Here is a 16,415-nt window from a genome sequence, read left to right as displayed (position 1 = left end):
CACTGACAGAGAATAAATATTGCGTTTTGTATTTTGCTATGTTCGTGCTTCCCTCTATCCAGTCTCTCTGCTACTGACAAGCATCCCCATAGCACAATGGTCCCAGCACCATGCTGAACTGTTTTAACCAGATGATCAGCGACATCAGACATAGTGCTTGGCATTCAGGCCTCTTAGAGAGAATGAGGAAAAATATTAAGTGTTTTAATGAGACCAAAATCACACTGAGTCCTTCAGGCAGCATGCCATATGCATTTTACTCAGGAGTAAAATGTTTGATGGACTACTGCAGAAATGGTAGCCCTTCTGGCAGGTTCTCCCATCTCTGCAGAAACTTTAAACCTCTGTTAGAATTGCGAATGGGTTCTTGGTCACCTCCCAGAGAAAAATGCTGTTCTTGCCATGTTATCTAGTTTCACCAGACAACCAGCTCTATGAGGAAACTTTGGTGGTTACAACCTTCCACAGATCTATGCCTTGAGACAATTATTCATGGCTTGGTTTTTGCTCTGACATGCACTGTGTGGGACCTTATAGTCAGGTGTGTGCTCAATTTGGAGTGTCTGAATACTTATGTACATTGCATATTCTAATAGACTGGCAAAAATTACTAAACTTTGTTTGTGCATTTTCTTTGTGGAGTGTGGATTTATAGCAAAAAAAAAGTATATAATCAACTATAAATTAAGCCCAAAACACAACAGCAATAGAGAAAGTGAAGAGGTCTGAATATTTTCCAAAAGCAATGTATAACCTAAAAATGCAAACCTACAAAATAATACCTTGATTTAAAAAAATATATTGTATGGAAATAAAGCAATCCGTTTTCTTTTAGAAAAAAATCGAATTAAAGGACGAAAGTTCAATTTTGGGCTGCCAGCAGGACAATAATAACCCTCAAATCTGTTGCTGCTGCCACATTGTTTCTTGTCTAGTTTTCTTTCATCATCTGTATGGTCTTCTGTACAGTCTATTGGTAAATCTTGAGTGACAGCTGATGGTGCCAGGGAGCTCCATGGGTGGTAGGTAATCCAAAGGACACCATGTGTAATGGCGAACAGGACTTATTTAAGTTTGTTTGCTTTTCCAGTTACTGTCCAAGGCACTTTTACTGGGCTCTTTTTTGTGGACTGCTCTGGTTTGGCTTCACCCTGCAAGAGAAAGGAAAGGAAATGTAGTGCTCTCTCATACTTGGCAGGGCCCAAAAATTCTTTCCTCTCCAAAAGCACCATGAAAAATGGAGAAAGAAACATGATTTGTTACAGATCTGCCCTTCAGGCTGTTCTCCAAAACATTGTGAGCACTCAACATGCATGGCACTGATATGATCTAGTGTCTTTACCTATAATGCTGACATAGACATTGCAATTAGTTATTACTTTCAACTTCACATTAACTATAAAGCAACATTAAACATTTTCTTATTTAAATTAGAACCATGCCAGGTTACATTGATCAGGTTTAGTAGGTCATGTTTTATGTTTTGCAATTTGTCTTTTTTGTATGTGGACGAATGTACAAATCTATGTCAGGTTTACCAATGCTTATTATTACAAGTGGAAATAGTGATTTATATTGATTTGGTTAAACTTGTTTGTACTGTTACACCTATTTGCATGCAATGTTTACCTGAACATAAGTATCTCAACCATAAACCAGCATGCAGAAGAAAAACTATTCATATACATAATAACCCCTTACTTTATTTAAGCTACCCTTCTGCACATCTTGGGCTCTCCGCTAACCGCGTGAGTAGCCGTGCACACCTTTTGAAGTCTGAAAAAGAAAGAAGAAATGGATGTCTGGGGGACAGTTTTATGCCTCCTATTATCAAAAACCTTTTTGTGTGTCCAGGAAGACTTATTTCTTCATGGGAAGATGGTGGGGAACTTACATGCAGGTATTGTGCAGTCTCTGGTATTATGATATAGTCGGTATACATGCTTCCTGCATTTGGGGCTGAAGTACAGAGGGCCTGAGGTAGAAAGAACCTTTCCATTAGAGCAGAGCAAACACTTTCTGATCATATAAATCTTGACCCACCACATAAACATCTCACTGTCACTTCACATATGATGTACATATCTCACCTGTGAGGTGTTTTAAGAATTTTTCTTTCTTTCTGAGATCTCTAGGAAATATTTCTGAAAGAGAAAAAGGGACGGATAAGAACAGGAGATAATCGTGTATAACTCTATAGCTAGGTCTACATTTTCACGGTATAACAATATTTGGAAGATAAGTCTACCCAGCGTCTTTATAACATTCTTTGGTGGTCTTTTTACACCACCACTTTAGACAGTTAAATAGCATACTTCAGAGTCCATGGAAACGCCCAGCTGTCACTGTACGAACTCACCAATAATTTGATCGCTGCTATCTGTTTTTAGGTTGCGTAAATGCTTTGGCTCAACCCGGGATTCCATCCGGGAAGTCCACTGCGAAGCTGCGTCCGCCCCGTTCTCATCGTAGCTCTCCTCCACGTGCTTTACTATGTCCGCTATCCGCCTGAGAAGGCTTTGGTTGTTCTTCGCCACCGTGGGAGCCGCGGAGAGCGCTCTCTCTTCGCTATGGCAGGTAGTAGTGCAGATCAGCAGCACGAATCCCATTACGACAGGCTTGCGCAGTCCACTCATCTCTACCTCAGACTTAGTTATTTCCTTCTGTTGCTACAGTGAGTTTCACGAGATCCCTGAAAAATACTTTGGTTTCACGCATAAAGCCCACAGACGCACAGAACAATTACATTGTTTCTTTATCTTTTATCATATATTTCACCAGTATGAAGTATTCCTTTATAATAACCCCAAAACTACCATGCCCAAAGGTATGTTCTATCCTCTAAAACATTTAAATCCACCTGGTCCCATAGGAGATTAACAACCGACCACCCAAACTGAATTGATCTAATGATGGCCTATCCATATTTTATTCAAACAAAATAGTGTCAAAACGTTATAATATCGAACAGAACAAGTGTTGCACACGTCTTTTTGCATTCTTTATTGCACTGCAAATTGTTCTTTGATTGACTTGTTGCCTTAATAAATGTAATTGTTGATCAACATGGTATGCAATAATCAGATAGGGCTATGCAATTAACTGATAAGGAAGAACTGTCAGAGAGACGTCTAATATAAAATGAAAATTACCTCTTTTGTCTCTGATTCCAAACTTCACAAGCTGCAGTAAATCCGCCGAAGTTATAATAGAAAAGTAGTTGAACCGCGCAGGTTGAATCAGTCTTTGGCACGGTCCTGCCCCATATAATTCCAAGATTTAGGCTAAAACACTACGGCAGAGAAAATGAGAAAATCTTGTTTTAGGAGAAGTATATGTAAGCTGGATGTGCTATCATCTTCTGATCCTTCCTTGAACGACTTGAAGGGAGAGAATTAAAAAACAATTAAAAGGTCTGCGCCATGTATACCCTACAGGCTAACTACTCCGTGTGCCATGAAGTCTCAGGTTGTTTGCCAGAGTGCCGCTTACTTTTTATTCTCGCTCACAGACCTAAGGAGCTGTCCCTCGAGGATCGCCATGTCTTTAATTAGAATCGCGTTATAAACACTCCTCGTAAATAGAAAACATCACTCAAATTTCCCGATCATCGTCTACTTGTGAACTTCTTTGCGCTTCCCCCTTTTCGTCAATCCACTTACATCTGCAATGCACCCTTACCAGGAAGACTGATTTTCTTGTTTCCTTGAAATGAAATTCTAATTGACCGATGTGAATGTTCACTGAGGAACACATCTCTGTAACCTCCAAGGATGGATGCTGCCTCTCTTGTTTCATATTTTTTCTCTCTTGCGCGTTACAAACCAATAACGAATAACTCCGAACCATTGTAGAAGCTTAGTTCGAAATTCTGACACCACTTTTAAAGCGTAAATCCGACATCGATTTATTACGCTACTAACCGACTGCGAGCCACGCATGAAGCGGAGTCTACGCATGGGTTTATTATTGTTTAGTTTACTCTCGTTGTTACAAATAAGCCTTATGGTACATTGGCCTTGTTTCTCTTACCTCCCTCCCCTTGCATACTCATATTCGGTGCTTCATCTTTTAGATGAAAACTGAGATATGTTAGATAATGTCGAATACCGAAGGGCAACTTGTGGAAAAGCCTTGACCTGCTTAACATTTTCTGCATGCGTCTTTTTGTGTTTAAAATACTTTATGACAACCTGGAGGCCTTACATTTTATCAGTCACTAGTCCTTATCTTACCGGATTTCAAATTGTGGCAGGAGACAATAACGAAATGGACCTGACATCTTTCATATTTTCATAGTCCTACTGTGCCCAAATTAATTAACCTATCTGTGGCGTTATTGACAGCGTGGTGCTGAAAGAACAACATTCACCTGAACGTTGCATTGTACACCTGATTCTTCCCACAATTGCCACACCATAATTAATGCATAATATCATGGGCTACTATAGGGGTTTGTGTGTGGATGTCATTTAAACTTCTGAGTGTCAGTTCCATTCGTCTTCAGCTCTATCGACAATTGGTTTGGTATTGTATATCCATATACTGTAACCAACTCCATAAGATGAATGCACTAACTGTCGCTGTGGATAAGAGAGTCTACTAAATGATTCAAATGTAAGTTTTAAATATACTCAATCTCATCGAGCACCAAAATAGGCTATCCATCTACTTGAGAGAGGAATGGAGAAAGATTTGTGTGAGGGAACTATGCTCACTAGTGATTCTTTTTATTAACCAACTATTACAGATTCATCTTAAGAGTTATTTGTATGCCAAATTAACGAAATAGAAAAAACATTTTAATAGAAAAAAAGGTAAAACATTTAAATTAGATTTATTCAAATTTCCCCTCCAATCTTCTCTGTGAAATGGGTTGTACTGTCTGAAAACTTGGAAGTACAGTATCTCACAAAAGTGAGTACACCACTCACATTTTTGTAAATATTTGAGTATATCTTTTCACGTGACAACACTGAAGAAATGACTCTTTGCTACAATGTAAAGTAGTGTACAGCTTGTTAAACAGTGTAAATTTGCTGTCCCCTCAAAATAACTCAACACACAGCCATTAAGGTCTAAACTGACAACAAAAGTGAGTACACTCCTAATTGAAAATATATAGGATCACGAGCCAAAACCAAGTATAATACCTAAGCTGGATTGGTTTTAAGATCAGACTCAGTTGGGACCATGACAAATTAAACTTTTTGGGCTGGTTCTGCAGACACGGTCCCCATAGTCCTGGATTAAAAATCAAGGTCAATGAAGATTGATCAACACCTTTCAGCTTGACCTTTTAGTCCAGGTGGACACAATTAATTGGTGTAAAGTAGAGCAGTGTACAGTAATATTTTTTTTTAAATTACTTAATTGTGTACTTTCCACTACCCACATGGTGGTCCTTTATAGTTAAATGGGAATGGGACACACATCTTGAAAATGACGAGTCTGTGTAGGAGTGTATCTAATCAAACTTACATTTCTCCTATTTTGAATGAATTAATAAATACTTTTCTCAAACCCAGATCCACAGATAAGGGAATGTCCTTGGAGGAAGGCCTGCCGGTCCATGGCATGTCTGTCATGGAAAAGTCCCTCTGATTGCATTGACACTTGGTGCTTTTATAGAACTGGAGATACATATGTACTCGCTCATGTATGCTATTTAGTGGTTGGCACATACAGAGTATTCTCTATTTAACTCTTACAAATTTGACTCTAGCTTTTTAACGGTTCAAGCTTTTAGCTGTTTATGAATCCTTACAGGTATGCTCTCAGGAAAACATATGTTTTCTCTATCACAACCTGCAGCAAAGCAATGCATGTCTTCATTTCTACTGGCAATTATCATTTGATAATCTCTGCTGATGTTTTCATAAACTTCCCAATACTATTTGGCTTGTATTGCAGTCACTACAAACCATATACCTAAATCCTTCAAATTTCACTTTGGTTAACCTTCTACATATTCAGAGGTGTTTATTAACATGATGTGAGTAGCCTAACGGGCAAATATTTATTTTAATCACATAATTGTTTCTAATAGCCTCAATATGTTCTAAAATAGAGAATTACATTTGTTGATGGACCATGTGTTGGCACTGTTAAAACAATTCCTTGGGTTGTTAGCGTGATAGAAATTCTAATAAAAATGTGTTTTTAATTTAAAAAAGCAATGGTCAATAACTTTTTAAAATGAAAACAGGATTTGAGGAAGAAGCTTGTCCCTGGTGCAGAGATGTTTGAGAAAGTCTGGAATAGTATACAACGCAAATTCTTGTGTTGTATGTAAAAATAAAACTCAGACAAATGAAAGGGGATGTTTAGCATTAGGCTAGGCCTCCTTACAAGACCAGTTTGGAAAAAACACATGATAAAATCATTTTTATTAATTTCGCACCATTGGTCTTTCATAATATTTCAGTAGCACTTTTTTTGAGTAATGGATTAAATTATCTACTCTACAAAGAAATGAAGTAGTCAACTAAGAGAGGCAGGAATCAGATAGGCGTTGGTGACCATGCAACTGCTTAACTAAAAACATTGTCAGTCGTGCAGCCTACCAACTGAACAATTGAGTAGGCAAAATAATTGGATCAGACCTGGTAGGTACTGTGTACTTTGGGTGATGAGCCGCATTGATTTTGTGCTAAATATATTACTGTCTTCAAATAGCAGAAACAATGTATTTACAACTTTAAATAGCCTTAGCAGCTAACAAGATAACAGCTGGCATGGCAATCTAGCTTAGATTATACAATGTATGGTTTGTGAAATAATTAATTTAGCCCATCCTGCATTTGGTATAACTGTAACTGAGCAACCAAACACTCTTTGTATGTGTCCAAATCTTGTTGCGACAGTAAACAGCTCTCTACTTATATGGCTGTATAGCTTACCTGTCAAGGAAAAACATAAGAATTACGGCTCTCACTGACCTGTTCATTTTTCTTTAAGAAACTCTCCTGTTCTCCACTCATTACCTGTATTAACTGCATCTGTTTGAACTCGTTACCTGTATAAAACACACCTGTCCACACACTCAATCAAACAGACTCCAACCTCTCCACAATGTCCAAGATCAGAGAGCTGTAGACCTGCACAAGCCTGGGATGGGCTACAGGACAATAGGCAAGCAGCTTGGTGAGAAGGCAACAACTGTTGGCGCAATTATTAGAAAATGGAAGAAGTTCAAGATGACGGTCAATGTCCCTCGGTCTGGGGCTCCATGCAAGATCTCACCTCATGATCATGAGGAAGATGAGGGATCAGCCCAGAACTACATGGCAGGACCAGGGCAATGACCTGAAGAGAGCTGAGACCACAGTATCAAAGAAAACCATTAGTAACACACTACGCCGTCATGGATTAAAATCCTGCAGCGCACGCAAGGTCCCCCTGCTCAAGCCAGCGCATGTCCAGTCCCGTCTGAAGTTTGCCAATGACCATCTGGATGATCCAGAGGAGGAATGGGAGAAGGTCATGTGGTCTGATGAGACAAAAATAGAGCTGTTTGGTCTAAACTCCACTCGCCGTGTTTGGAGGAAGAAGAAGGGGACAGGATGACTGCACCGTATAGAGAGGAGGATGGATGGGGCCATGTATCGTGAGATCTTGGCCAACAACCTCCTTCTCTCACTAAGAGCATTGAAGATGGGTTGTGGCTGGGTCTTCCAGAATGACAACGACCCAAAACACAAAGCCAGGGCAACTAAGAAGTGGCTCTGTAAGAAGCATCTCAAGGTCCTGGAGTGGCCTAGCCAGTCTCCAGACCTGAACCCAATAGAAAATCTTTGGAGGGAGCTGAAAGTCCGTATTGCCCAGCGACAGCCCTGAAACCTGAAGGATCTAGATGGAGGAGTGGGCCAAAATCCCTGCTGCAGTGTGTGCAAACCTGGTCAAGAACTACAGGAAACGTATGATCTCTGAAATTGCAAACAAAGGTTTGCTTTTCTGATGTATCAAATACTTATGTCATTGGGAAAACCTGCAAAATCGGCAGTGTGTTAAATAAATTGTTCTCCCCACTGTATACAGACGGATGACTAATTAACGGAAAGACCAACATATGGTATCTCAGTAAAGTGTTTGGCCACCACAAGCCGCCAGAACAGCTTCAATGCACACTGGCATATATTTGAGTTTCTGGAGCTCTACTCTAATTTTTTTGGGATGAGGGTGATGGATATTGCTATGAACATGTTGGTCCAAAATCTCCCATAGGAGAAATGCCATAACATATGATTCACATCATTTTCATACTCATCAAACCATTCAGTAACCCCTCGTGCCCTGTGGGTGGGGGCATTGACATCTTGGAGGAGCCCCAATAATGAACCTTCTTTTGAAGTCACTTACATCCTTTCCTCTTGCCTATTTGATCCAAAATCTAAGTCAACTGGGCCTGCTCAGCTTTTCTATGATAGGATGCTAATTGCTTAATTGTATCATGCAGTACATATATATGGAAGCATCTGCATTCAATATGTTCCTCTGCTTATTGAATCAGTTTTTTCCTTTAATTTGTCAGCCATCTGTAATTTGTATTTGTTATGCGATTAGTTTGCTTGTAGTTTAGTACCAAATACAAACCTGCTAAAAGAAAAATAAAGTATACCTTGTACAAATTTTTATCACTAATAGGAATGACTATCATAATCTATTAGTAAAGACCATGAATCATTGTTCACCTTTTCTTTTCTCAGCTTCCCTTTCTCACAATTTGTGATATACTTCATACCACAATGATAACTGATTTGCATATCTTTGCTTAGAATGATGACCTACATCCAGACCACACTTAAAGTATTCACTATGGTTAACTTCAGTTCTTACAGTAGATGACCTCTGCTGGTGACCTGGTTTGGGGTGTGATCTTGTTTCTTCGTGTTTTTCCCCCTCCCTCATTTCTGTGTTCTTTTTGGATGACGTTAATTTACATTTGAGGATGTGACCCTTCTATAACCCGTCCTGCCTCTTTCATTCCGTGGGTGTGTCTCATCAGTAGTAGTTTTCACATACTCAAAGTGTTATTCAAGGTTATTCTCTCTTCTTTATCAGAATAATTCATTTGAATGTCCTCAGCAAATGTTTTTTTCATCTAGAATGTGGGACTATCTTCAGTTATTATAGTTGATGACGTCTTTTCCGATCCTTTCTTTTAGAATCCAGTTACTCTGGCCCCACTCAAAAACAGTAACTGGGTTAAATTGATAAAAAACATGAACAAACTTTATTCCACAAATTGAAATGTGAAAATAGATAAATACATCAGAACTTAGAATCAAAGTATATGAGCATCTTCTAATTCAGTGCCAAAACTGTTTTCTTTTTAAAAACTTTTTTTAAATTGAAAAATCATACATTATCTGTTCCTTATGCCCCTTCTTGTTACTGAGTCTGTAAATCCATGTAATCTCATCAGTGGTATGGTGAAACAAACTGTACCGTTGCCAGCATTAGAATTCTACTGCAGTCTCTCATTACACTTTGTTCTCTCCTGGGGATCAGGCCCTTTCAATTCTGAATTCCCCTTTCTCCCTGGTTTCAGCCCTTGATATACCTTCTTTCACGCCTATTGTTTATCTTTAAAAAGTGTTTCTCTGATAGCTAAACAATGATGCATACAGAACAGTGCTGTGAGATTAGGATGTCTAAAACAAAAGGATTGCTATACAGTAACCAAGGCTTTGTGGTATGCTGGTCAAATAATGGTCTTTATCATGTTGTGTCTGATGTTCTACTCTTCATGAAACTAAGAATGCAATGGTTACACTTTATTTAGATGCTCTACAGACATTCATACTATAAACTTTCAACTTTTAAGCTAAAATAAGCTAAGGTTTAGGTTAGGGATATGTTTACAATAAGTGTTGGGGTTAGGGGTTAATGTTAATAGATAGTTGATTGAAATGTTACTGATAGTCTGTAGACAGTCTGTAAAGCATCTACAGATTGACTATCCAAATAGTGTAGTCTGAAGCAATTATCTTAGTAGAACAAAGTTTTTTTTAAATGTCTGTTATTGTATTTTACCTCTCTATTAATGTTTTGTATTATGTAATAGCTGATGTTTTTGGACCTATGAAAAGTAATTTATTTGCTTACTCAGGGATTTTTAAATTGGGGTCCTAAATAGAGAGAGAATAATATAATAATATCTATAATTATAATTTTTATTTACTTTATTTAACCATTATCTAAACAAGGTAATTCACTTTTTCTTTTTCTAGGACGACTTGGCCAAAGACATTCACATGCAAGACAAGACAGTAAACAGAAGAATAATAATACAGTAAAAATAAATATATCTACACTACCGGGCAAAAGATTTAGAACACCCCTATTTTTCCCCTATTTTTCCAAGTCCAGTGAATAACCTGAAATGGTACAAAGGTAGGCAGTTGAAAAAAAAAAATCTGAGTGTCAACTGCTTGCATGGTAGGCAGCTTACAAGACAACAGCTTTTAAGCACAGCTCAACACTGGTCAGAGTAAGCAAATCTCAGTTTCAGCCCTGAAAAGAAGACTTCAAGCTACAGGTTTGACAGGTCAAGATGTCAAAATAAGAAAAAGAGGCTTGCTTGGGCCATGAAGCACTGCCAGTGGACACCTATGAATTATTAAAAATTTTAATCTTCAGTTCGTCACACAGGGTTTTGGACGCCATTGAGCAGGGGAAAGTATGGTTTCTCATTGTGTGACACCAACTCTTCATAGTCGAGGACAGAGTGGCACCCTGAACCAAAATGACAACCACAGCATTTTGAAGCACCATGCACTACTCACTGGTGTTTGCCACGTTGGTCAAGGTTCATCTGACATCAAAATAATGACCCAAAACATACTTCCAGGCTAGATCAGAACTATCTTAGAAGAAAAGAACTAGTCAGTAGGCTTCAAATCATGGAATGGCCAGCACAGTCTCCAGACTTTAACCCCATCGAGCTGGTTTGGGATGAACCGGACAGAAGGGTGAAAGCAAAGCAACACACAAGTGCAACACATTTGTGGGACCTTCTGCAGTAGTGTTGGCAAGAACATTCCTAACAATATTTTATTTCCATTGTAGAAAGAATGCCACGAGTGTGTTCAGCTGTTATGTCTGCAAAAGCTAGGTACTTTGATTAATCAAAAATGTATATTACATTTGATTAAGTTTCTTTTTTTGTCTCCAATTGTTTATTTGTACTTTGCTTTGATTTCAGAGTATAATTAAACATTAAACTCTGTGAATTTAAATTAAAAACAAGAAAAATGTAGGTGTTCTAACACTTTAGATGGGTAGTATATATATATTATATATATATATATATATATATATATATATATATATATATATATAATATATATATATATATATATATATATATATATATATATATATATATTATATATATATATATATATATATATATATATATATATATATATATATATATATATAATATATATAATGTAAAATTAACAAATATAATAGCAATAATTTAAGAACAAGAAACCAGGCAAGCCTAGTTCAGCCGGCCCACAATAAAAAGTGTTGATCATTGTTGCCCTTCTGAGATTCAAACCTGGGTCACCCACATGAAAGGCTATGCGGCTATACATTGGCTGGGTGTCGGTATAGCTTCTTGACATTATATAATTTTGTCACACATCACCATCACGTCAAGTTTGAATATTTCGTTAGATACCATTATCCATTGTGTTAAACCGATAATGTTTACCCCCACCTCAAATAGCATCTTTAAACTGTATGGCTTTTGCCCCTGGCCGTTTTAACAGCTTATTAGCCATTCGTGAATGACACTGATACAATAACTAATGTATCAATATAGGTGAAGATAATGGACTTTTTCGTCAAGTGAAAAGACGAGAGAATTGTGTAGTCTGCAAAGTTTTTGTCTATCCTGAACAAATCCAAAGACATAATTCGAAAATCCACCATAAATTGTCGCAATATAACAGTAAACAGTTTCATTTTAGGCTTCCTATAACGTAGCTACTAAAGGTTGTAGCCTACTACGTTTTTGTCAATCCTGAACCAATCTTCTTTTGCCACTGGCCATTTTAACAGTTAATTAGCCATTCATGAATGACATTGATACAGTATCTATCAATATACAGCTCCAGAAAAAATTAAGCGACCACTGCAACTTTTTCTTTCCTTTCCAAAAAAGTCGAAAAGAAGGTTTTGAGTGAGGAACAGAAGGGTTAAAATTAAGGGACCACTGCAAATTGTTCTTCAACTTTTTTGGAAAGGAACTTTTTTCCAGAGATGTAGGTGACGATAACAGACTTTTTCATCAAGTGAAAAGACAAGAGACTTCTGTAGCCAGCAAAGTGTTAGTCTATCCTGAACAATTCATAATATCCTACAGAACTGTTTTATTTTAGGCTTGATTTGTTTTGACAGTGACAGGAGTCAAACGCGGGACCTGTTGCTCTGTCGTCTGTTCCTCTAACCACCATGCTATTTAACAAGGGGTTGTCAGTCAGTAACTCACTCACCAACCCACTAACTCACTCAGTCAGTGAGGCCGGCTCTGCTTAAGTGGTCCGGCAGAAATTAAACATAAAATTACATAAAATTTGAAGGGACACATGTACAGATAGGAATTGGAGACTCAGTAAGTGCAGTTGTCAGATAACAGTTTACTATATATTTGAAGGGGTAAATGTCATCAATCACTCAGCACAGGGAGAAGTGGTTGGGTTCCAGATGCAGAGTGACAGGTCGATTTATTAAATCAAAACACAGTAATCCAATACAGGCAGGCAAATGTACCGAAACACTAGGTAGCAGGTAGTCAAAAACAGCAGGCAAAAATACAAGCCAGGCAGCCAGGCAGGCAGAATAGTCAAAAGGATTAGCTAGAGTCGGTACACTATGAAGGCTAAACTGAAAAATATAGACAGGCTTATTACACTCAGAAAAACGTGCACATTTCATCAAAATCCAATTGCTACTATTCTGCCTGACTGTTTGTGGACACATGCCCCCAGTAGATGCCTGTACATTAAGGCTATGAAAGAAATCCAATTGACATAGTCTGCATCCACAGGTCCAGATGGGGACTGGAATGCACATGGGTACAGTCTATTGTGCCTATAACATCGGGGAAGCCTGAAAAAGAGGATTACGTTAATACAGAGGCTTGTCAACCTGTAAAATAAAAATGTAATAAAAATGAAAATATTTTACATTTATTTTAATGGTCACATACAGTGGGAAGAACAAGTATTTGATACACTGCCGATTTTGCAGGTTTTCCCACTAACAAAGCATGTAGAAGTCTGTAATTTTTTATCATAGGTACTCTTCAACTGTGAGTGACGGAATCTAAAACAAAAGTCCAGAATATCACATTGTATGATTTTTGAGTAATTAATTAGCATTTTATTGCATGACATAGGTATTAGATACATCAGAAAAGCAGAACTTAATATGCGGTACAGAAACCTTTGTTTGCAATTACAGAGATCATGCGTTTCCTGTAGTTCTTGACCAGGTTTTCAGACACTGCAGCAGGGATTTTCGGCCCACTCCTCCATACAGACCTTCTCCAGATCCTTCAGGTTTTGGGGCTGTCGCTGGGCAATACAGACTTTTAGCTCCATCCAAAGATTTTCTATTGGGTTCAGGTCTGGAGACTGGCTAGGACCTTGAGATGCTTCTTACGGAGCCACTCCTTAAATGCCCTGGCTGTGTGTTTCGGGTCGTGGTCATGCTGGAAGACCCAGCCACGACCCATCTTCAATGCTCTTACTGAAGGAAGGAGGTTGTTGGCCATGATCTCGCGATACATAGGCCCATCCATCCTCCCCTCAATACGGTGCAGTTGTCCTGTCCCCTTTGCAGAAAAGCATCCTCAAAGAATGATGTTTCCACCTCCATGCTTCACGGTTGGGATGGTGTTCTTGGGGTTGTACCTCTCCTTCTTCTTCCTCCAAACACGGTGAGTGGAGTTTAGACCAAAAAGCTCTATTTTTGTCTCATCAGACCACATGACCTTCTCCCATTCCTCCTCTGGATAATCCAGATCAGTGGTTCCCAACCAGGGGTATTAGGACCCCTGGAGGTACTTGGCCTTTCCACATGGGGTATTTGAAAACACCCATGACACCATAGACTTACTAGTGAAATGAACATGAGGGGGTACTTCAGGGGTACTCCAAGCAGTGCAAATTCTTTTTGGGGGTACAGTAACTGAAAAAGGTTGGGAGCCACTGATCCAGATGGTCATTGGCAAACTTCAGACGGGCCTGGACATGCGCAGGCTTGAGCAGAGTGACCTTGTGTGCGCTGCAGGATTTTAATCCATGACGGCGTAGTGTGTTACTAATGGTTTTCTACGAGACTGTGGTCCCAGCTCTCTTCAGGTCATTGACCAGGTCCTGCTGTGTAGTTCGGGGCTGATCCCTCACCTTCCTCATTATCATTGATGCCCCACGAGGTGAGATCTAGCATGGAGCCCCAGACAAAGGGAGATTGACCATCATCTTGAACTTTCACATCATCTTGATTTATTGGTTAACAGTAAAACCTTAAAATCAGCCCTAACCCTAACAGGCAGCCAGTGTAAGGATGCTAGTACAGGAGTAATGTGTTCAACATTTTTTGTTCTAGTTAGGATTCTAGCAGCCGTGTGCAGCACTAATTGAAGTTTATTTATTGATTTGTCAGGGTAATCGGCAAGAAGAGCATTGCAGTAATCTAGTCTAGAAGTTACGAAAGCATGGATTAGTTTTTCTGCATCCGTTTTTGATAGAAAGTTTCTGATTTTTGCAATGTTTCGAAGATGAAAATAAGCAACTCTTGAGACATATTTTATATGTTCTTCTAAGGAGAGGTCAGGGTCAAGGGTAACGCAGAGGTTTCTTACAGTTTTTTTGGGATACGACCATGCAGCCGTCGAGGTACACAGTGAGATCTGCTAACAACGCTCTGTTTCTTGGGTCCTAAAACGAGCATTTCTGGGTTTTTTTAGTATTAGAGCAAGAAGTTCTCTGTCATCCACTTCCTAATATCTGAAATGCATGCTTCCAAAATAGCTAATTTTGGCGCTTCTCCATGCTTAATTGAAATATAGAACTGTGTCATCAACATAACAGTGAAAATTTACATTGTGATTTCGGATTACTTCGCCCACAAGCAGCATATATAGTGAGAACAATAATGAGCCCAGAACCCAGCCTTGAGGAACACCAAAGCATACCTTTGACTTGTCAGAGGATATGCCATCCACACTAACAAACTGATATCTTTCAGATAAATGAGATTTAAACCAGGCTAGGACATGTCCACGTGGCCCAAAATGGGTTTCCAGTCTCTCTAAGAGAAGGGAGTGATCAATAGTGTCAAAAGCAGCACTAAGATCAAGAAGCAGCAGGACGGATGTGGAACCTTTGTCTGAGGCCATTAGAAGGTCATTTGTTACCTTCACGAGTGCAGTCTCAGTACTATGACAGGATCTGAAACTGGACTGGAGCATTTCATAAATGTTATTTGTCTTCTGGAAGGCCCAACCCGATATCCTGTGGAGCAGTGGTTAGGGTACCTGCCTTCAGATTCAAATGTTGCTGGTATGAAATATGGCTTGTTCGTTTTGTGCAAATTCGTAATCAATGATACGCTTTCGTACCATTCATAAAATATGATAAATTTGTCCGGCGTTTGTATCGTTTTAACAGCATTCGTAACATATTATATGTTGTAATAGCGTTCGTAAGATATGTTACGTTTTGGTAGCGCATTGTAATGTAACCTAACGTAATGTATCATACAAAATCGGTTGCCATGGATTTACGTAGAAATCCATCCAGATAACGTCTTTTTCAGGGACGGCCTTGCTTATTTCAGTAAGACAATGCCAAACCACATTCTGCACATTACAACAGCATGGATCCGTAGTAGTGTCTGGTCTCCGTACAGTCTGGGTGCTAAACTGGCCTGCCAGCAGTTCAGACCTGTCATCCATTGAAAACATTTGGTGCATTATGAAATGAAAATACAACAAAGGAGACCCTGAACTTTTGAGCAGCTGAAATATTATATCAAGCAAAAATTGAAAAACATTTCACTTTCAAAACTACAGTAACATGATGCTGGCATCAAAATTGGCATATTTTCTTTCCAAATTTCTCTGGTTCAACATTTGATATATTATCTTTGTACTATTTTCAATTAATTATAGGGATAAAATAAATGCATCATTGCATTCTGTTTTTATTTGCATTTTACAGTGTTGCAACTTTTTTGGAAACAGGGTTGTACTATAATATATGTAAATATTGAAGCAAGCAATATATTTCAAAAATATAATAATACATGTTTTACATATTTTACCCTTGTAAAATAGCATAGTGGTTAGAGATACACACTGCCATGCAGGGCAACCAGTGTTTGATATT

General features: G+C 38.6%; 1 protein-coding gene across 2 annotated transcripts; it reads right to left on the bottom strand.

Moving 5' to 3' along the window:
- Positions 1-236: 236 nt before the first annotated feature.
- alkal2 (ALK and LTK ligand 2) lies at positions 237-3,793 on the bottom strand. Of its 2 annotated transcripts, XM_010864081.3 has the most exons (6): positions 3,153-3,793; positions 2,360-2,692; positions 2,091-2,144; positions 1,895-1,975; positions 1,702-1,776; positions 237-1,151 (listed from the first exon to the last, which is right to left on the bottom strand). In XM_010864081.3, the coding sequence occupies exons 2-5, from the start codon at positions 2,634-2,636 to the stop codon at positions 1,712-1,714; spliced, it is 477 nt and encodes a 158-aa protein (XP_010862383.1). In that variant the 5' UTR covers positions 2,637-2,692; positions 3,153-3,793; the 3' UTR covers positions 237-1,151; positions 1,702-1,711. The 2 variants fall into 2 exon arrangements, with proteins under 2 accessions (XP_010862383.1, XP_034143833.1); XM_034287942.1 differs by lacking the exon at positions 3,153-3,793 and having other exon boundaries at positions 2,360-2,697.
- Positions 3,794-16,415: the final 12,622 nt, after the last annotated feature.

This window comes from Esox lucius, chromosome 18, assembly GCF_011004845.1.
Source record: "Esox lucius isolate fEsoLuc1 chromosome 18, fEsoLuc1.pri, whole genome shotgun sequence".
Classification (NCBI taxonomy): Eukaryota; Metazoa; Chordata; class Actinopteri; order Esociformes; family Esocidae; genus Esox; species Esox lucius.
This window is presented reverse-complemented; position numbering and strand designations above follow the sequence as displayed.